Genomic DNA, 21,637 nt, shown 5'->3' with positions numbered 1-21,637 from the left:
CACAGTAGCTTTTAGAACAGTAAAGATAGGAAATATTGTTCAGCAGCTGGTCACAGCATGTATTTTTTGGCATGTATAATTCCTGGAGATGAGGTGTCTGTTTTTTATCTTGACACCTGCCAAACCATCAGAAGTCACCTATATCTACTGCTGTCACACTTTAGCTTCTAAAACCTCTTTAGTCTGGCTTCTGCCCTTACCAATTAACAGGAACTGCTTTTTGAAAAAATTTCAAAGAATTATTTTGTAACCAAATTCAGAGGTCTTTTTTAAGTCCTTGTTTTCCTTAAAATGTTTATAGCCTTGTATTCTGTTGAGTACTTTAAGCTCTTTGAAACTTTCCCTCTAATTTTCAGAAACCTATATTATCCTAATATTTCTGTTGACAACCCATTTCAATTGGTGGTTGCCTTTCTTTTTTTCTTTTTAATTTTTTTTCTTTTTTACTCAAGAGAGAGGGGAGGGGACGGAGAAAGAGAGGAAGAGGAACATCTATGTGAGAGAAACGTTAATCAGTTGTCTTTTGCACATGCACCGACTGGGGACCAAACCCGCGACCCAGGCATAGGCCCTGACCGGGAATTGAACCCTCAACCTTTCAGTTTTGGGAATGACACCCAATCGAGACACATTGGCCAGGGCGGTGGTTGCCTTTTCTCCAATTTCTTCTGTCTACTAAGTGAGACATTTCCAAATAGTCTTACTTACAGCTCTTATATTTCTGCCGCCACAATTAAAACTTCATAGAAATTACTCCCCCAGGCTATAATATCACTTCTCTTTTTGTGTTAGACATTTCTGCTTAGATCTTACACTTATATTTCAAACTCAGAATATAATAAATTGTTTTGTCATCATTTCCTTCCACTTACAACTTGCATTTTTTTGTTTGTGTTTGCATTTTCTTTTTTTGACTGCCCTTGTTCTATTAATGACTATTAATGAATGCATTCATACATACAGGAAATGTCAGAGCCTCTGCATTTTCTGTGTTAAATTGTTAACAGGTTTTTGATGAGAAAAATAGTTGTGTGTTCACATAAGATTGGGAAATGCGAAGTTGAACAAATTCAAACAGGGTTTGTTTTAAGACATTGAACTTCTCAAACTCTTTAATTAATGTGCTAGTTCATTTTTTAAAGATTTTATTTATTTAGAGGGAGGGGAAGGTAGGAAGAGAGAGAGGGAGAGAAATATCAATCAGTTGCCTCTCACATGCATCCCAACCAGTGACTGGGCCCACAATGCAGGCAAGTGCCTGGATCTGGAATCAAACCAGCAGCCTTTTGCTTTGCAGGATGATGCCCAACCTACTGAGCCATGCTGGTAGGGGGATAGTCCCAAAATGTGTTTGATCATAGTATTTGTTTTTTCAAGATAGAATCAGTATGAGGGACACTGTCTTTAAAAAGCAACTTTTGACTTCTTTCTCCCTGCCATACTCACCCAGATTTGAATCTTCCTTATCCTAATTTTATTTTATAATCCAAACTGATTTCTTATCGGTTCATTCTTTTTTGGCCCTGACTGCCACAACTCTAGTTGAGACCATAATCACCTTATACTTATACTTTGTAATAATCTTCCTGTTGGTTTCCTTGGTTCCAACATTACTTTCTGTACTCTCTTGATATACATTAATTCTTTTTGAAGCAATGAGTGGACTATTTTATTATACTTCAGACACCATCAGTGTATTTACATGCCGATGCCAAGGCATATTTTCAGTTTAATTGCTCGTTAACTTCATCTATAAACCCTTTGACTTATCCAGTTTTATTCCTCTCTACTTCCTGAACAGGAAGTGTACCCTCCTTATTTCTCTTCATTTATTCTCTGTCTCTGCTTACAATGCCACTGTTTCCTCACCTTTTCTCTGTACTTAAATTCTGCATTTTATTTAGGCCCCCCTAAGAAGCTGTTTTCACAATATGTCTTCCCAATTGTTTTTGATTCTTTTTTTTGCCCTCTTAGTGTAATTAGTTTTTATCATTTACATGGTGGTTACAATTTTTTGTTTTGATTAAAAGTGTGTGCCTGTGCATGTGTGTGTTTCTTTCTTATATTTCCTCCTGGTTTGCAGATCCTGTGGAGGTAGCCCTAGTAATACAAAGAAAAATTTTGTGTTTGTACTTAGTAAATGTTTATTGATTAATGTGGTGAAGTAGATAATTTGTCAACTTATTTGCATTTTTCTTTTAGGAGGAACTCTTACTAGTGGCTTATAAAGAGTGTCACAAAGCTGTGATGAGGTGTAGTACAAGTTTTATGTCTAGTAGCAAAACAGTAGTACAATTGTGTGGTCATACTTTGGAAACTAAGTCCTACAGAGTATCTGAAGATCTTATCAGCATACATCTTCCACTCTCTAGGACTCTTGCTGGTGAGTGTTTTTTGCATGTTTCTATTAGCTTTATATCCTAGATATTGAGAGGAATAGAATCATTTCTATTTTTGTTCTGTGCTCAGTATATATAGACATACTCAGATCAGATACTGCAGTTAATATCTGTCACTGTCTTTCAAAGAGCGGTCACCCAACATCTAAGGATGCTTATGTTCGTAGGCCTCATGTGATCTTGGTCCTATAGTGGACGCTTAAGGACTAACTTGATAACTCATCTTCTGCCTAAATTTCAATATAGGAAAATCTTGTTGGTTTTGAACCTCTTTTCTGCCTCATTTTTGAAGTGTATTGTTGGTATCACTGTTTCTTTCACTACTAAAAAAAAATATTATAGATATTCTTTTTTTAAGTATATTTTATTGATTATATTGTTACAGTTGTCCCAGTTTTTATCCTTTTACCCTCCTTTGCCTGGTTACCCACCTTTCCTCCAGCAATCCCCTCCTTAGTTCATGTCCATGAGTCATGAGTGTAAGTTCTTTGGCTTCCCCGTTTCCTATACTATTCTTCACATCCTCCTGTCTATTTTGTTTCTTCCAATTATGCTTCTTAATCCCTGCACCATTTCCCCCTTCCCCCTCCCAGTTGATAACTCTCCAGATAAGCTCCATGTCTATGATTCTATTCCTGGTCTGGTTGTTTGCTTAGTTTTTTTTAGCTTTTATTTTTTAGATTCAGTTGATAGTTGTGAGTTTGTTGTCATTTTAATGTTCATATTTTTAATCTTCTTTTTCTTAAATAAGTCCCTTTAACATTTCATGTAGTAATGGCTGAGTGATGATGAATTCCTCTGCCCGTTTATTCTAAATGACAGCTTTGCTGGATAGATCAGTCTTGTCTGTAAGTTCTTGCTATTCGTTTCTTTGAATACTTCTTGCCAGTCCGTTCTTGCCTGCAAAGTTTCATTTGAGAAGTCAGTTGATAGTCTTATGGGAACTCCTTTGTAGGTAATTCTCTGTTTTCCTCTTGCTTCTTTTAAGATTCTCTCTTTATCTTTAACCTTTGGAGTCTTAATTATGATGTGTCTCAGTGTGCTCCTCTTTGGGTCAAACTTGTTTGGGACTCCCTGTACTTCGTGAACTTGTATGTCTATTTCTTTCACCTAATTAATGAAGTTTTCTTTCATTATTTTTTCAAATAATCAAATTATTGCTCTTTCTCTTCTCCTGGCACCCCTATGATTCAGATGTTGGTAGATTTAAAGTTGTCCCAGATGTTCCTAAGCCTCTCTTTTACTTTTTTTTCATTCTTATTTCTTCTTTCTGTTCTGGTTGAATGTTTATTTCTTCCTTATGTTCCAAATTGTTGATTTGAATCCTGGCTTCCTTCCTTTCACTGTTGGTTCCCTGTATATTTTCCTTTATTTCACTTTGTGTATCCTTCATTTCTTCCTTTATTTTTTTTGCTATACTCTATTAATTCTCTGAACATCCTTATCAGCAGTGTTTTAAACTCTGCATCTGATAGGTTGTCTATCTGTTTCATTTAATTTTTGGGGGGGTTTTGTTCTGTTCTTTGATTTGGACCATATTTCTTTTTCTCCTCAATTTGGTAGCCTCCCTGTGTTTGTTTCTTTGTATTTAGGTAGAGTTGCTTTTATTCCCTGTCTTAGTAGCTTGGCCTATATAGCAAAGGGACCTGTAAATTGTGTAGGTAATTCCCAGCATGGGGCCACCCACTTCACTGCTTTGTGGCTGTGTTTGTGATGGGGGGCTTGGAGAAGGGACAGTGCTGCTGCCTGACTTCTGGCACTTTGTTCTGCACTCATTCCATTTCCAGTCACTCCACCCGCTTCCTATATGCAGTTGGTGCCCTTCCAGTTGCTGCCCGAGGGTTTTCATACACTCTGAGCAGCAAAAGTCCAGCAGTTTCTTCTGCCACCCCAACCTCCACTTATTTTTACAGCCAGAGGTATTGGGGGTTTATCTTCTTGGTTTTGGAACCCTGGGCTGTACAGTCTGGCCTGGGGCTGGGATTGCTTGCTCCCAGGGTATCCCTCTCGATTTTTATCCACCATACATGAATGCATCTGTTCCATCACCACTTCTCCACCCCATCTCTGCGACTCTGGCCCTCCAACCCATCAGGATTAATGCGGCTTCTTTACATACTTGGTTGTTGGACTTCCATATAGTTCAATTATCTGACAGTTCTGGGTATTATTTTTTGTTTTTGAAATCTGGTTTGTAAGTGTTCAGTTCTGTGTTATTAAATACATTCTTTTGTGTAGCTTCACCAACATCCATATCCAGGAGTTTTTAATCTCCCTAAACTCAAATTCTGTACCCATTCAGCATAACTCCTCATTCTCCACTTCCAGCAGTGCCTGGCAACCACCATTTAACTTTGACTCTATGGCATGACAACTCTAGGTACCTCCTGTGAGTGTCATCATACAGTCTTTTTATAATTGGCTTTTTTCACTTAGCAGAATGTTCTCGAAGTTTATCTGTGTAGTAGCGTGTATCAGAATCTTCTTCCTTTCTAAAGCTGAGTAATGTTCTATAATATGTATATATCACATTTTGTTTATGCATTTATCCATCAATGGATCCTCTTACTGTTTTCCACCTTTGGCTATTGTGAATAATATTGGTATGAATATGAATGTACAGATATCTCTTTGAGTCCTGTTTTCAATTCTTTGGGGTATACCTGTATACCTGTAAGTGGAATTGCTGAATTATAAGGTAATTTTTCTTTTTAATTTTTTGAGGAACTGCCATACTGTTTTTCATGGCAGCTGCACCATTTTACAGCAATGCACAAAGATTCCAGTTTCTCCACATCATCATCAACACTTCTTTTCTTTTCTTTTTTTTAAATAGCCAACTAATGAGTATGAAATGATATCTCACTCTGGTTTTGATTTGCAGTTCTCTAGTGATTTATGATATTGAGCATCTGTTTTTGTGCTTATTGGCCATGTGTGTATCTTCTTTGGAGTAATGTCTATTCAAGTTCTTGATCTATTTTTTAATCAGATTTTATTGTTGTTATTGTGTTGTTGGGAGTTCTTTACATGGTCTGGATGTTAACTGCTTATTGGCTACATGATTTGCAAATATTGTCTCCTGTTCTGTGGGTTGCCTTTTCACTCTGTTGATAGTGTCCTTTGACACACAAAAGGTTTTAATTTTTATATAGTTTAATTTATTTTCCCTTTGGTTACCTGTGCTTTTGGTGTCATATCTAAGAAATTATTGCCGAATCTAATGTCATGAAACCTTTCCCTGAGTTTTCTTTTAATAGTTTTATAATTTAACTTCTAAGTTTAGGTCTTTGATTCATTTCTAGTTAACTTGTATATGTTGTATAATTGACATGTCATTTTATGTCACTGTTATTTTTATAAAAAGAAATACATAAGTTTTTTGTTTCTGTTGATGCTCTGTTAAGAGCAAAATGAGCATATCTTGAGAGGCAGCATTATTTTTATATAATGTATAAGCATACCTTACACAGTGTAAGATCTTAAATATATCAGTAATACTATTTCAAAATTAGAAATCAAAGGTTTACATTCTGAGGTGTCATTTCTAAATTCAGTAAATATATATTTAAATCTCACAAGTTTCTAAATTTGGTGAGTTGACTAATAAACAAATTCAGCTGGGTTTATTGCTTTTTCATTTTCTCCTTTTTTTAACATTTAGGTCTTCATGTGCGTTTAAGCAGGCTTGGCGCTGTTGCAAGACTGCATGAATTTGTGCCTTTTGTAAGTATCTATACTAAGTGTTGATTTGTTTATATCCTATTCTAAACACTTCTTGGTTAATGAGTGGGAAGAAAAATAATATTTTGAAACCCACCTGAATAATTCCCACTTAGTAATTTTATATCTACATATAATACCTTGAAATCTGAATCACAGGGATTTAGAATCATCTAGTCCAAGCCCTTCCTTTTTACAGATGAAAATACTGAGGAATATATACTGCTATAACTTTGAGACATATCTAAGCCTTCTGAGAAATTATGAACTTGACCTCACTCTGTTTCAGGAGGACTTTCAAGTAGAGGTTCTAGTGGAATATCCATTGCGTTGTCTGGTATTGGTTGCTCAGGTTGTTGCTGAGATGTGGCGAAGAAATGGGCTCTCTCTCATTAGCCAGGTATGGCAAGGCCAGTTACTCATATTTATGAATGTGTTAATTTTCTCATTTTTAAAAAATACATAATTTTACCCTGTGTCCCTGGATTTTGCCAAATATTTGCTTTCTAGTTTCTTGTATAAAGTCAGAAGTGAAAGTTCTAGTGATCATGTAAACATTTCTCATTTTACCCTATTGAGTGGATAGATTAGGTGAAAGCCAGTAGTACCACCAGAAACCTGCCCATTAACATATGTTTTTTCTGAAGATTACCTTACTTGGGGACCTGTAATCTTCCCACTCCCTGTCTTAATTGAAGGCTACCTTATGGTTTTTCCTTCTGTTTTAGAGCAAATAAAGAGAAGTGCATTTCCTAAAAGGTGGGAAAGTAGAAATTATAAATATACATAACTCTTCGGAGAAAATTGGTGTTATGATTGATTGTAGAAATTGGTTTACTTTTATTTAAGTAGTTATTTTAAACTTAGGGAAAATAAATATTTCTACTATGCATGTTGAGAGTAATAACTAATATAGAGCAGTTTTAACTGTGAAATATCTTTATACCACATTTTCTCAGTTTGTTCTCACAAATCCCTTAAAATGATTTGTATATTTACAGCCTACTGTTTTTTTTGCTTTTGTTTTTTTTTGTTTGTTTTTCTTTTGCCACTAAGGAGTTCTTGGAGTTTCTAGTTTAGAGGAAGTTTTAAGAATAGTTTTGTTGAGAATTTTGTTTGAAATAAATTCATTCTTGTAGCTACTATTCTACCTTTTATTTTATAGGTATTTTATTACCAAGATGTTAAGTGCAGAGAAGAAATGTATGATAAAGATATCATCATGCTTCAGGTACTTATTTGAATTACTTTTGATATTTATGTCTCAACCTACTTAGATTCCTTGTAATAAGAAGAGATATTGTAATTATTTTTAATTTATTTACTTAATGTTTTTTTCACTGTTAAAATATGGCATCATAAGAATGGAAGGGTCTACTACATTATCTTCTGCATACTTAGTTTATAATTTTTCTGACAGTACTACTGGAGACAAAAATGTTTCCCAATTAAGACACAAAAACTGTGACGCTGTGTGTCTTTCACAGATTGGTGCATCTTTAATGGATCCCAACCAGTTCTTATTACTGGTACTTCAGAGGTATGAACTTGCTGATGCTTTTAGCAAGACTATTTCCACAAAAGACCAGGTAAGCAACAGAAACTGAGATGTGATTTAATTCCAAGTAGTGTTATTGTTAACAATTTTAGTCATATTTAAGACTTTTATATGTACATATGTGTATTCTTTTTACTCTGTAAAAATTAGAATACATAGATTAAAGAAAGGAAGAAAAATCACATGAAACACCGCCTCCTAGAAATTGTCACTTTTAAAGTTTTGGTGTCTTTTTAATTTTTAAAGACTATTTACATTTAGAAAGAGGGGAAGAAAGGGAGAGAAACATCAATATATAAGGGATACATCAATCAGTTGTCTCTTGCACACTCCCAACTGGGACCCGGCCTTGCAACCCAGGCATGTGCCCTGACTGGGAATCGAACCAGCAACCTCTTGGTTCTCAGGCCAGCGGTCAATCCACTGAGCCACACCAGCCAGGGCTCTTGTTTGTTTTTAAAGCAAAAATTGGATCATTTTTATGTGCTATTTTGTAATCTGCTTCATGTGTTTAGTAAAATATTGTGATAGGTTTTTTCTTGTGACTAAATAGTTATACAGCTACATCATTTTTTAAATCATCATTTTTAATGGCTGTATACCATTGCACTTAATGAGTGAATTATACTGTACTTTAGTCCTTATTTGCTGAAGAGGTTTTTTAACTTTTTGGTCTTATAAAGATCTCTGTACCTCAAGGTTTAAACACTTGCCTAATTATTTTGTTAAGATAAATTCTTTGAAGTGAATTTGCTGGAGGAAACTGCTTTTTCTTAAGACTCTAAGACTTAATATTAAATGTCAAATTGCTCTCAGAAAAGTTACTCTGATTTAAGCTTTCTCAAGCAGTATATGTACATCCATAATGGCACTGGTAAAAAAATTTTTTTTTTTTTTTCCTTTCCAGATTGTGTTTATTGAAGTATTTATTTACTTTTTAAATTGAATTTGTTAGGGTGTCATTGGTTAATGAAATTATAGGTTTCAGGTGTACAGTTCTATCATACATCACCTGTATATTGTACTATCTGTTTACCACCCTGAGTCAAGTCTCACTAATCTTCTTCTACAAGCCCCCAACCCCCTTTCCCTTGTTAATCACCGTACTGTTGTCTCTGTTGGTGAGTTTCCTCCCTCCCTCCATCCCTCCCTGTCTCCCTCCCTTCCTTCCTTTCTTCCCTTAATTCCTTCACTTTTTTTACTCAGTCCTGCAATTCCCTTCCTTTCTGACAGCTGTCAGTCCGTTCTCTATCTGGGTGTCTGCTACTATTTTGTTAGTTTATTAGATTACACATATGAGTGAAATGATACGGTCTTGTCTTCCTCTGACTGGTTTATTTCACTTAGCATAATGCTCTCCAGGTCCATCATGCTGTCGCAAAGGATAAGATTTCCCTCTTTTTCATGGCTGAGTCGTATTCCATTGTGTAAATGTACCACAGCTTAAAAAAAATTTTTTTAGTTTTGTTTTTTAGTGATTTGAGAGAGAGAGAGTGAGAGAGAGTGTGTTAGTAGTTATTTCACTTACTTATGCATTCATTGGTTGCTTCTTGTATGTGCCCTGACCAGGGATTGAACCCACAACCTTGGCATATCAGGGTGACACTAACCAATTGAGCAACCTGGCCAGGGCTTTACCACAGCATTTTTATCCTCTCATCTAATGATGGACGCTTAGGTTGCTTCCAATCTTAGCAATTGTAAATAACGCGGCAGTGAACATAATAGTGCTTTTTTTTTTTTTTTAATTAGTGTTTAGGATTTCTTCAGATATGTTCCCTAAGCAGAATCGCTGGGTCATGAGGCAGTTCCATTTTTAATTTTTTGAGGTAACTCCATACTGCTTTCCACAGTGGCTGCACCAGTCTGCATTTAGTGCACAAGGGTTCTCTTTTCTCCATAATCTTTCCAACACTTGTTTGTTGATTTATTGATGATAGACATTCTGACTTATGTGAGGTGACATCTCATTGTGGCTTTAATTTGCATTTCTCTGATAATTAGTGACATTGAGCATCTTTACATATGTCTGTTGGCCTCCTTGGAGGTGTCTCTTTAGGTTTTTTGCTCATTTTTTAATTATGTTGTTTGGGTGTCTTTTTTTTTTTTTTTTTTGTATTGAGTTTTATGAATTTCTTATAAATTTTGGACATTAACCCCTTACCAGATGTATCATTAGCAAATACATTCTCCCATTCAGTAGGTATCTTTCTATTTTGTTGATGGTTTCCTTTGCTGTGCAAAACTTTTAAGTTTGATGTAGTCCCATTTGTTTACTTTTTCTTTTGTTTCCCTTGTCCAAGACAATATATCAGAAAAAAATATTGCCATGTCCAAGATTTTACTGCCTATGTTTTTCTCTGGGATTTTTATGGTTTTGAGTCTAACATTGAAGTATTTTTTCCATTTGGGTTTATTCTTTTGTATAGTATAAGAAGGTAGTCTGGTTTTATTATTTATTTATTTTGCATGTGTCTGTCCATTTTTCCCAGCACCATTTATTGCATAACTTATCTTTACTGTATTGTATGTTTTTGCCCCCTTTGTCAAATATTAGTTAACCATAAAAGCATGAGTTTATTCATAGGTCTATATTCTGTTCCCTTGATCTATATGTCTGTTTTTATGACACTACCATGCTGTTTTGATTACTGTGGTCTTGTATAGTTTGATATCAGGTATTGTGATTCCTCCAACTTGTCTTTTTCTTCTAAAGATTGCCGTGGCTGTCAGGGCATTTTGTGGGTTTATATAAATTTTTGGAATATTTGTTCTAGTTCTGTGAAATACTTCATTGGTATATTGATAGGAACTGCATTGAATCTATAGATTTCTTGGGACAGTATAGACATTTTCATGATGTTAATTATTTCTATTCGTGAACATGGTATATGCTTTCATTTATTTGTATCTTCAGTTTCTTTCTTTAGTGTCTTATAATTTTCTGAGTATAGGTCTTACATCCTTGATTAAATTTATTCCTGGATATATATATATATATATATATATTTAAGCAATTGTGAATGGCATTGTTTTCTTAGTTTCCCTTTCTGGTAGTTCATTATTGGTGTAAAAAATGCAGCTGATTTCTAGATATTTTGTGTTTTTCTACTTTACTGAATTCATTTGAGTTTTAGTAGTTTTTTTGGTGGAATCTTCAGCATTCTCTCTCTATAGTATCATGTCATATGTGAACAGTGAGAGTTTTACTTCTTCCTTTCCAGTTGGATGCCTTTTGTTTCTTCTTGTCTGATTGATATGGCTAGGAATTTTAGTACTACGTTGAATAAGAGAGGTGAAAGTAGACATCTCTGCCTTGTTCCTGATCTTAAGGGAAACTTGTAGTTTTTACCCGTTTAGTACGATGTTGCCCACATGTTTGTCATATGGCCTTTATTACGTTGAGATATGTTCCCTCTATTCCCACTTTGCTGAGAGTTTTTGCCATATATGGGTGCTGGATTTTATCAAGTGCTTTTTTCTGCATCTGTTAATATGATTGTGTGCTTTTTATCCTTCACTTTGTTTACGCGATGTATCATATTTATTGATTTGCATATATTGTTATACAACCTTGCATCCCTGGAATAAATACCACTTAATCATAAAAGATCATTTAATGTATTGCTGGATCCAGTTTGCTAATACTTTGTTGAGGATTTTAACATCTATGTGTATCAGTGCACTGGCCTATAATTTTTTTCTTTGTAGTGTCTTTATCTGGTTTTGGAAGTAGGATAATGCTGTCTGTGTAAAATGAGCTTGAGAGTCTTCCCTCCTCTTGAATTTTTTCTAATACTTTGAGAAGTATAAATGTTAGCTCTTTGAATGTTTGGTAAAATTCACTTGTGCTGCCATCCAGTCCAGGACATGTTTTTTGGGAGTTTTTTTATTACTACTTCAACTTTACTAGTTGGAATCTGTCCAGATTCTTGATTCCTCCTGATTCAGTTTTGGAAGATTCTATGTTTCTAGGAATTCATCCATTCTTTCCAGATTGCCCAATTTGTTGATATATAGTTGTTCATAATATTTTCTTACAATCCTTTGTATTTCTTTGGTGTTAGTTATTACTTCTCTTTCATTTCTGATTTTATTTGGATCTTCTCTCTCTCTCTCTCTTTTTTTTTTCCTTTATGGGTCTAATTAAAGTTTGTTAATCTTCCCTGGCCTGTGTGGCTCAGTTGTTTGGGTGTCATCCTGCAAACCGAAAGGTCGCTGGTTCAATTCCCAGTCCGGGCACAAGCCTCAATTGCACATTCAGTCCCAGAACAGGATGAGTGCAGCAGTCAACAAACAGATCGATGTTTCTCTCTCACATCAATATTTCTTTCCCTCTCTTTCTTCCTCCTTTGTCCTTTCTCTAAAAAATAAAATAAATAAGTAAATGTTTGTCAATCTTGTTTATCTTTTAAAAGAAACAGCTCTTGGTTTCATTGATCTTTTGTTTTTGTTCTTTTTTCTTAGACTATTTCATTTATTTATGCTCTGATCTTTATTATTTCATTTCTTTTACTCACTTTGGTCTTTGGTTTTTGTACTTTTTCTAGTTGTTTTAAGTGTAAAGTTAGATTATTAGAGATTTTTTTTGGTCTGTTTTCCTGAGGTTTACCTGTAATGCTGTGAATTTCCATCTTAGGACTGCTTTTGCTGTGTCCCATAGGTTTTGCATTGTTATGTTCTCATTTTCATTTGTTTCAAACTATCTTTTGGTTTCTTTCTTGATCTCATTGTTAACCCATTCATTGTTTAGTAACCTGTTACTTAAGCCTCTGTGTCTTTGTGTATTTTTCACTTTTTTTCTTGTGATTAATTTCTAGTTTCATGCCATTGTTGTCGGTGAAGATACTTGATATCATTTCAGTCTTTTTATATTTATTGATACTTGTTTTATGTCCTAACTTGTGTTCTGTTCTAGAAAATGTTTTATGAGCTCTTGAACATAATGTATATTCTGCTGCTTTGGGGTGAAATGCTCTGAATATATCAAAAAAATCCATCTGATCTAGTGTGTCATTTAAGGCTACTGTTTCTTTGTTGATTTTCTGTCTGGAAGATCTATCCATTCATGTCAATAGGGTGTTAAAATCCCCTATTATGACTATATTATTGTCAAGTTCTCCCTTTATGTCCATCAAGATTTGGTTTATATATTTCGGTGCTCCTATGTGGGGTGTGAAGCATATATTTAGATTATCTGATTACCTTTTAACAGCATGGCGCACATAATTTGGCACCCACCAAAAAAAACCTGTCATACAACCTAAAAACGTGAGCATCCTTTGAAAATGAAAAACAATAACAATCACAAAAGAGAAAACCTGTGTGTAGTGAATAAATATAAATTTCAAAAGTGATACCACAAAATAGCATACTTAAATTAATACAAAGTTAGAATTAGTGAAACCATAATTGTTCCCTTTTTAATAATAATACCGACTAACCTTTGTGGGCCAAGAGGCCAAATTGAGTATAATAAGTAATAGTTACTTAAATAGCAAAAATATACAAATTTGAACAATTTTTATTGTTGAAATTAAAAATATAATAATAATTGAGTTCAAGTTTTTGTAATGCAAGTCCACTAATGAAAATAATAATTTCTTTTGTTTTTGTAAACATGTTACTTAATTGAGGCTCAGCACTAGTGTTCTCTCTTATAAGATTAATGGCATATGTTTTTCTGTAAAAATTATTCCTAGCTACTGGTGCCACACAAAACAGGCTTTTGGCTAGATTTTGCCCACTGGCTGTAAATTGCAATTATCTGTGAAGTTGACCATGTTGTCATGATTATTGGCCTTTCTACCACTCTTTTTGGTAGTGAATTACACTGGGGAACACAACTTTCCTTGAGATAGATCTGACTCTTGTTTTTGACTAACTTTTGGCATCTGAATCCAAAATGATCACAGTTTTTCTCTTATCACATTAACTTGTTAAGGTACAGGATACCGTCCCTTTGTCCCAAAAATCATACAAAATGTACGTATAAAGGAAAATTAAGAAAAAATCACCTCAATGTACTGTTTATTTAGAGTCATTTTATTCATATAAAGGCATATTTATATTGTTACTGTAAGTCCAACTGTGTACAAGTAGTAAAGTTCTACTACCAAACATACATATTAAGGTATTTTTTCTTTTCAGATGATAGGCTAGGAAATGCCAAAATGAGACACTTGAAACAGTCTCCTTCAGTTGGCAAAGCTTTAACAAATTGCTTCATGAGACCCAGTTTTATGTGCAGAGGTGGGAATATAATGTTCTTTCTGTCAACAAGTGGCTCATGTAGAATGTTTGGATCACCAGGTTTGAGGTCAGATCTTGGGGGCCAATTCGATTCCACCCAATGCTTTTCATGAGCTCTGCTGTCCCACATACACAGAAAACAGGGACACTTGGCGTATCCGCATTGCTGACCAAGAAGGAAGCAGACCATTTGAAGGTCAACACAGATGACCCAATTGTGTTTGTGATATTGCAACGGATCAATGACTATGTCTTTATAATCTTCAGAAAACTAACTGAATGGCCAATTGGGACTGCACCAAATAAATTGCCATTGTGGAGGAGGACACACTTCCAGCTCTACTTTGAGCTATTGATGAACAGTCATCATTCAGTTGTGTTATAGATTGGAATTCCCAAATCCTCCATTAAACCATGTATGTTAACAGCAATACAGAAAGCCACCGCCACTTCAAAAGTACTGCAGAAATGCACTTCTCTTGATCGAAAGTAGGATACCTTCGCTCCTTTTTCAAGCAAGTTTTTCTTGTGCAGTCTTGATGCTAGGAGTTCTGAAGCCCCTTTGGATAGTCCCAAATCTTGTGCCAAATCATTCAACTAGTGCTGATCAAATTCCTTATGAACTGAGTCATCTTCATTTTCAAAATCTTCATCATTGCTGTCACTTAGTTCTTCACCATACTTCTGTTTTTCGAAAGAGGGTAGTTCAATGAAAACTGCACTAGGATTTCAGCTGAATGGGGCACTGGGCGTATAGCTGATGGTCGACTAGGATACTCTATGTTACATTTATTTTTCTTGTTATATCCTGATGTTTTCACTATACAAAAGTAACAGCCGCTTGAAATGATCTCTGGGCTCTCACCAAACCATAGGTATACCAAATGGCAATTTATCACGTGTTCTCTTTGTCCACATTCATGAACTCTTGACACACTGCTTGCACACCTAGTGAGGGGCCTAAGACTTATCTTGATCATCAAGTTTTACTTTAAAGTATGCAAAATAGACTTGCCTGACAAATGCACTGATGTTTGTCCTTTGACTGGGAATGGTGAAACTGCCACAGCTATAACAAAACGAATCAGGGTTGTTTAGGCACTTACGATGAGAAATAGCAGAGGCAGACATGATCTGAAGGAAAGGAAATAAGTACGTATGTAAATATAAAAATAAATTCTGCTAACTCCTTGTATACAGACAAGAACTCGGACTACACTTCGGAATACGATTCACTATATAGAGCGGCACACAACCTCTCACCACCTCATGTGTAACTGAATAGCCTAGACAAGTATGAACCTGTCGCTGGTCTCCAAGGTCATTCCCACCCCTCCCCACTCGAGGGCAGTTTGCTCTCAGCCTAGAGTGGTCACATTAAGATAAGCTGTAGAGAAAAACTTGACATGATACAAGAATACTAACTGCAGTTTTGAAATAAGCATGCCTATTTAAGTCTAAAACAGCTGAAAAGTCTAACTCAACAGGAATTAAGTTAAAAGTTGTCCCCCTGTGTTATCTGTTTCTGTCCTTTGCCCTTTTTCTGTTTTTCTAAATGTTTCTTATTTAGTAAGGATATTCTTCATTTATTGTATTTGTTATATTTTTCACAGTTTATAATTTGTCTCATGGAGTTTTATCATCTTCATTATTTTAATATTTGATATTAGCTTATAAAGTAGCTCTTGACTACTTTCAAATAAGAAGTCACTTGTAAAGGGCTGAAAAATAGGATATAAAATACAAAGTTTATTTTTCATTCATGTTTATACTTAGTGAAAATAAATATCTAATTTGCAGCAGTGCTTAATGAGAGGTGTGTTAGGGAAGGGTACTTTCACTACATATGTTTGGTGTCTATTTGAAGTCACTGCCTCACCAACCCAGGTAAGAAAGAAACCCAAAGTAGAGGAAAAGTTAAAGATTAGAAGTAGTTCGTTGACTTAAGGCTATATGGGGAATAATTAACACAATAATAGTATTTAACAGTTGTTATCGATTTCTTTTGCATGCCAGATATACAAGACATGTTTTAATTTTGATGTCAAAAGGGAATTATTCACCTCATAATTCTCTGTTGCTATGGTCTGAAAGAAAATATTGGACTGGAGGGACCATGAGTCTGATCTAGAAATGTATATTGTATGGAGGTTTTTGGTTCTTATGCAACTAATTTATTGTTTATTGATTCTATAGGATTTGATTAAACAATATAATACATTAATAGAAGAAATGCTTCAAGTCCTCATCTATATTGTGGGTAAGATTAAAACATGTTTTGGAATAGAACACGGGATACGTTTTAAAGAGAACATTAATCAAAGCTGTAATTTATCATTTTACTGTTCTCCCAAATATAGCATAGAATTTTTATTAATGTGATTAATATGTTTAGAAACTCATCTGTTAAAAAAAGCACAGCTATTACATCTTTACTTTTCAAAATCTGACTTGCAATTGTTTGGACTTGTTTATAGAGGCCTGGGATATAATTATTATAGATAGAAATATAGATGAAAAATACTTACACATTGAGTACTAAAATCTTTTTATATATGTGAAATGTCAATGTAACATAGGTCTAAGTAAAATATGTTTTATTGTGTCACTCTTTTAAATTACTTTGTGCAAATACTGGCCACACTTTTACTTTTGTATGTCCTATGTTATAGTCGCTATTGATTTTACCAGCTAAGTAAAAGTCCTTGACTTCTCATTCTGGTTCTCCTTTCTTACTTTACTGCAACAGACTCTGTTTTATATTAATAGTTCTTAGTGAGGATTCTAGCTATTAGCTAAGTCTGAAAACATGAGCTCATTTTACTTGTTTGTCAAGAGTTAGTTGCCAGACTAGCTCCTTATCTCAGCAGGTGTGGTAAGCCTTCATTGCTAAGTGAGATGTAAATATTCCAGGCGTTAACTGTTCTTGTCCAGAATATTCCTTAAGAAACTGATGGATGAATTAAAATGTGTAAAAGATTTTTAAAAGTTGATGATATATTTTATGAAGTTAAAAAACTTGAGGGCAAGTTTTGTTTGTTCTTGGAATGCTTTGTGAAAAAATTTCTAATAATTATTTTTGCTATTTTATATTTTTACTATTCTGTTATTTTGTTTTTATTGTGTTCACTCTATTGGAATTTTTTGTCCTATGTAATTTGAGTTTTAGTTAAATCTTGCTATATGCCTAAATTCAGTAATTTCAGGAGTCAACATTAAACAAATTTTTAAAAATAAATATATATATAATTTTGGGTTTTATAATGGAGGAAACATTAAAAAATAGGAAAAGATTCAGAATAGGAATCAGAAGATCTAGTCTTGGCCTTACTATCAACAATCAGGAGCATTCCATTTACATTCTTTGGGCCTCAAATTCCTGATTTGTAAACTGTGAAGGTAATCTATGAGATATCTATGGTTCCTTCTAATGCTGTAGTTCTAAGCGATACTGTTTTTGGTAACAAAAAATAAAATGAAAGAAAATTACGAAATGCTTTGCAAATATAAAGAAAAATGAGTCTGTTGGAAATCATTTAACAGAAAGTCATTCTCTGGCTAATATGTGGAATTCATCAAGTCTGTTAGGCAAAGGATTACTATCTTTGTAATAAACCTCTTGTATATATTATAGAATTTTGTACACAAGTTATAGTATTGAAAAGTATAGTGGTGTTATAAAGCCAGATATTCTAAGCCTTGAGGCAATGAGAATTAGATGCTATTAACATCAATGAAGTTCTTGTTGTTAATTTAGGTATTTTCTCTCCATTTGATAGTTTATTGAGATGGAAAATGGAAATCTGATCATGTGGCTATTTTATCAACACCAAGTCATTCCTGATACATACTAGTCTTTTGTCACTTAACTCATAAAGACATTTTAAAGTATTTTGTTTTTCAGTTTTCACTTTGTTCTTTCTTATATAACAAGTAAAGACAAAATTGAGGAAGATCTTGAAAGAAAACCTATTATTCAATGATGGCCACTGCTCATTCAATGCCATCTGCCTTGTTTTCTGGATTAGAACACATGCTAATTTAATTGAGAGGCCTTGTTTATAATGTGTGAGTATGTGTATGTATACGTATGTGTGTGTGTAAAAGAAAGAGAAGGCCTGTGTTTTTTAGATCTCTTCATTTTTCTTCCTCCTTCTTCCCACAAGTAGACTTTTGTTGTTCAGTTTTAGGAACATGTCCAATAATTTTTAGTCCGTCTCTCAAAGGCTTAATTTAATGCAGTGTTCTGTGTATAATTGCTCCTGGTGGGAGGAGATTTAAATAGAAAACAATTAATTGTTTTACATTTTCTCATTGTTTGTATTAGGAGAGCGTTATGTACCTGGAGTGGGAAATGTGACCAAAGAAGAGGTCACAATGAGAGAAATTGTTCACTTGCTTTGTATTGAACCCATGCCACACAGTGCCATTGCCAAAAACTTACCCGAGAATGTAAGACCAATTTTGTTTTTTATTCCCTTCAACTCAAGATGGGATAGTTATTTTTTTTCTTTGAAGTTTTAGGAAAATTTGTTTAGCAAATTATGTAGAAAAACTATCATCATTCATTCTTTAGTGGTATAAACTTTTAACTCTGGACTTTGGGGCATTAGGAAACATTTCAGAAACATTTTGGCTATTTAGGAGACCTTTTAGAGCAAAAAACTAATAAATTTCAGATAGTGGGGGCTATCTGAAATATAGAGATTATTTAGGTCTTCTGAGAAGCAGATGTCAAGACAAAACATTTAAGATTTTATTAGCAACAATGCTTAGGAGAGAAAGTGGTGAGGAAGCTGTTCAAAGCCTGGAGGGGAACCGTCTGACTCCAGGTGAAGGAAGAAGGTAAGGAAGGTTAGGTAGATGCATCCTCGACTGCTGGGTAGTCTAAAGAAGGGTTTTTTCCTGTTTTTATTTTTGTTTTTTTTTAGTTATATTTATTGATTATGCTATTATTTCTGTCCCAGTTTTTTCTCCTTTCTCCTCCTCTACCCAGCACCCCACACTCCCTTAGGCTATCACCACAACTTTGTCCATGTCCATGGGTCATGCATATAAATTCTTTGTCTACTCCATGTCCTATACTGTACTGTACATCCCCATGGCTATTCTTTACCTACCTATTTGTACTTCTTAATCCCCTCACCTCTTCACCCATTCCCCCACACCCCCTTCTCATCTTTTAGATGTTTTTTGTTTTCTTAAGTAAGTCATATAATAATGGTTTGGTGATGATGAACTCTTAGTTTTTTTCTCCTAGAGTGGGCCTGTTTTAGTATCTCTATTTCCTCTGATTAGAGGTCTGTAGGGTACATTTTCATGGCTGCCATGGGTGATATTTATGTTTTGTATATACTGGTATTTAAGTAATAGTTCTAAAGATTATGAGTCTCATTTTTTTCCCCCTGAGATTTAATATGCATTAGAACAGTGATTCTTAAAAGAGAATTAGTCTTGTTGGTACTATCAGGGCTTTCCATAGAAGTAGAATAGAGAGAAGCTTTGACTGTTGGTCATTTCCCTCCAAATTATTTGTAACTTTTTCCAGCTTCATTTTTTTTAAAATTAATTTATTTTTTAATTACTAGTGACATACAGTATTGTGTTAAATTCAGGCATACAACATAGTGATTAGACACATACCTTACAAAGTGATCACCATGATAAGTCTAGTTTGTTTCATTGTTAATTAATTCTTAAACTGTAACCATTTGTCATATCACTTGTGTAATTATTGCATATCCATTCACCAATTTTATATTAAAAATACATTTTAAAATCAATTTACTTGCATTTTCCTTAGCATCTTTCTAAGCAATAACATCAGTGAAATAGGCTTGATGTTCTGGATTTTTTTTTGAATACATATTATACTAAGTGAATAATCAATTTAAAAAATATGTAACTGTGTGTGCCATCTAAAGTAATTTTGTATACTGTTAGTAATACACATATCATACTTTGTAAAAAAAATTTTTAAAGCTTTAAGGTATACCTAACTTTTTACTGCTTACCCCAAGTATATTTTTTTAAGGGAGTCTCTCTTTCTTTCTTTTTTAATCCTCACTGGAGGATATGTTTATGGATTTAAGAGCGAGAGGAAAAGTGGGGGAGAGAGAGCGAAACATTGATGTGAAAGAGAAACATCTATCCTTTGCCTCCATACATGCCCTGACTGGGAATTGAACCTGCAATCTTTTGGTGTACAGCATGATGCTCCAACCAACTGAACCACCCAGCCAGGGCTAAAGGAGTCTTTCTTAATTTTGAAAGACTATAGGAATCTATAATCTTAGTTTAGTTTTGACTAGGTCCTTATCCTGATTTTAAATTACTTCATAAAAAAATATTTGTTCAAAGAAAAGCTCAGGCCAATTAGAAAAAAAATAATAATAAAATCGCAGAAGCCAGAATACATTTGAATATCTACATAATGTTTGCTATAGATCACATTTATTTTGTTACCTTGATTTTAGGAATTAGTACGTCAAGGGCATGTGCTTAAATGGTGCAGGTGATGAAAATACTATGTAAAGAAAAGTTCTTATCTTTGAGTTATTGATTGTGTGTATGTGTGTACATGCATATGAATGCAAACTTAAATAAAATTTCTTAAGCAGTTTATGCATAAGTCTTATCTCTCTTAAGAAATTGTTCTCTCCAAACAAAGCTAATTTGGTTTAGAACTAATTTTTTTTTATATTGGAAATTGATCTTTTATTTTTTGTCTGTAAAGTACTTTAAGAATGTTGTTGAAAATGTATTTTAGTTCACAGTAAGAAAAGAAAAAGTCATTACATGAAGGTAAAAATGACAAAAATATTGTTTCAACAGGAAAATAATGAAACTGGCTTAGAGAATGTTATAAACAAAGTGGCCACATTTAAGTAAGTACTTAATCGTTATACTTATCTTGAGAGTAGAGGATCTTTGTTCTTGTACTTTGGATACTTTGTAGTAGTTCTGAAGTTTGGGCCTAAACTCCCAAGAACGAGAATGGAGTACAGGTTAGGAGAACAAGGGACACGTAGTAGGCACTTAGTACCTGTTTGTTGAAGAAATGATTATTTGGGGCAAGTGAATGAGAAATACTTGTATGTATATTAAGTGATGTAGTACATAATAAAGAAACCTTTCCCATAACTAAGCCATTACTTATTCTATATATTTTTTTCTTTTTTCTTTTCATTTGTTAAAAATCCTCACTTGAGGGCATTTTTTTTAATTGATTTTTTTTTTTTAAGAGAGAGAAAGGGAGAGATAGAAAGAGAAACATCGATGTGAGAGAGAAACATCGATCAGTTGCCTCCCATACACACCCTGAATGGGGAATCAAACCTGCAACCTAGGTGTGTGCCCTGACTAGGAATTGAACCCACAACCTTCTTTTTTTTTTTTTTTTTTTTTCCACTGTGTGGTTGCCTCTCACTCGCGCCCCCAACTGGGGACCTGACGTGCAACCTAGTAATGTGCCCTGACTGGGAATCGAACCAGGGACACTTGGCTCACAGGCCGATGCTCAATCCACTGAGCCACAGCGGCCAGGGATAGAACCCACAACCTTCTGGTGCACAGGATGATGTTCCAGCCAACTGAGCCACCCGTTCAGGGCATGACTTATTTATTCTATAAATTTATTCTATAAATTTTATTCTGTTAAATTTATTTTATAAATTTTCATTTTATGTATTAATTTTAGACTTTT

At 34.3% G+C, this 21,637-nt stretch overlaps 1 protein-coding gene across 2 annotated transcripts in view; it reads left to right on the top strand.

Moving 5' to 3' along the window:
• Positions 1–21,637, top strand: part of UBR1 (ubiquitin protein ligase E3 component n-recognin 1) — a 137,225-nt gene that overhangs the window by 57,244 nt on the left and 58,344 nt on the right. For both annotated transcript variants that reach the window (XM_090270489.1, XM_090270490.1), the window contains exons 15-22: positions 2,203–2,383; positions 6,064–6,125; positions 6,412–6,522; positions 7,288–7,353; positions 7,610–7,711; positions 16,129–16,192; positions 18,260–18,384; positions 20,767–20,819. In XM_090270489.1, the coding sequence (XP_090126615.1) occupies positions 2,203–2,383; positions 6,064–6,125; positions 6,412–6,522; positions 7,288–7,353; positions 7,610–7,711; positions 16,129–16,192; positions 18,260–18,384; positions 20,767–20,819 (764 nt within the window). The remainder of the gene's footprint in view (positions 1–2,202; positions 2,384–6,063; positions 6,126–6,411; positions 6,523–7,287; positions 7,354–7,609; positions 7,712–16,128; positions 16,193–18,259; positions 18,385–20,766; positions 20,820–21,637) is intronic.

Source organism: Furipterus horrens, unplaced genomic scaffold, assembly GCF_987537825.1.
Source record: "Furipterus horrens unplaced genomic scaffold, mFurHor1.1.pri manual_scaffold_3, whole genome shotgun sequence".
Lineage (NCBI taxonomy): Eukaryota > Metazoa > Chordata > Mammalia > Chiroptera > Furipteridae > Furipterus > Furipterus horrens.
Note: the sequence above shows the minus strand (reverse complement) of the source record. Positions and strands in the feature narration are given on the sequence as shown.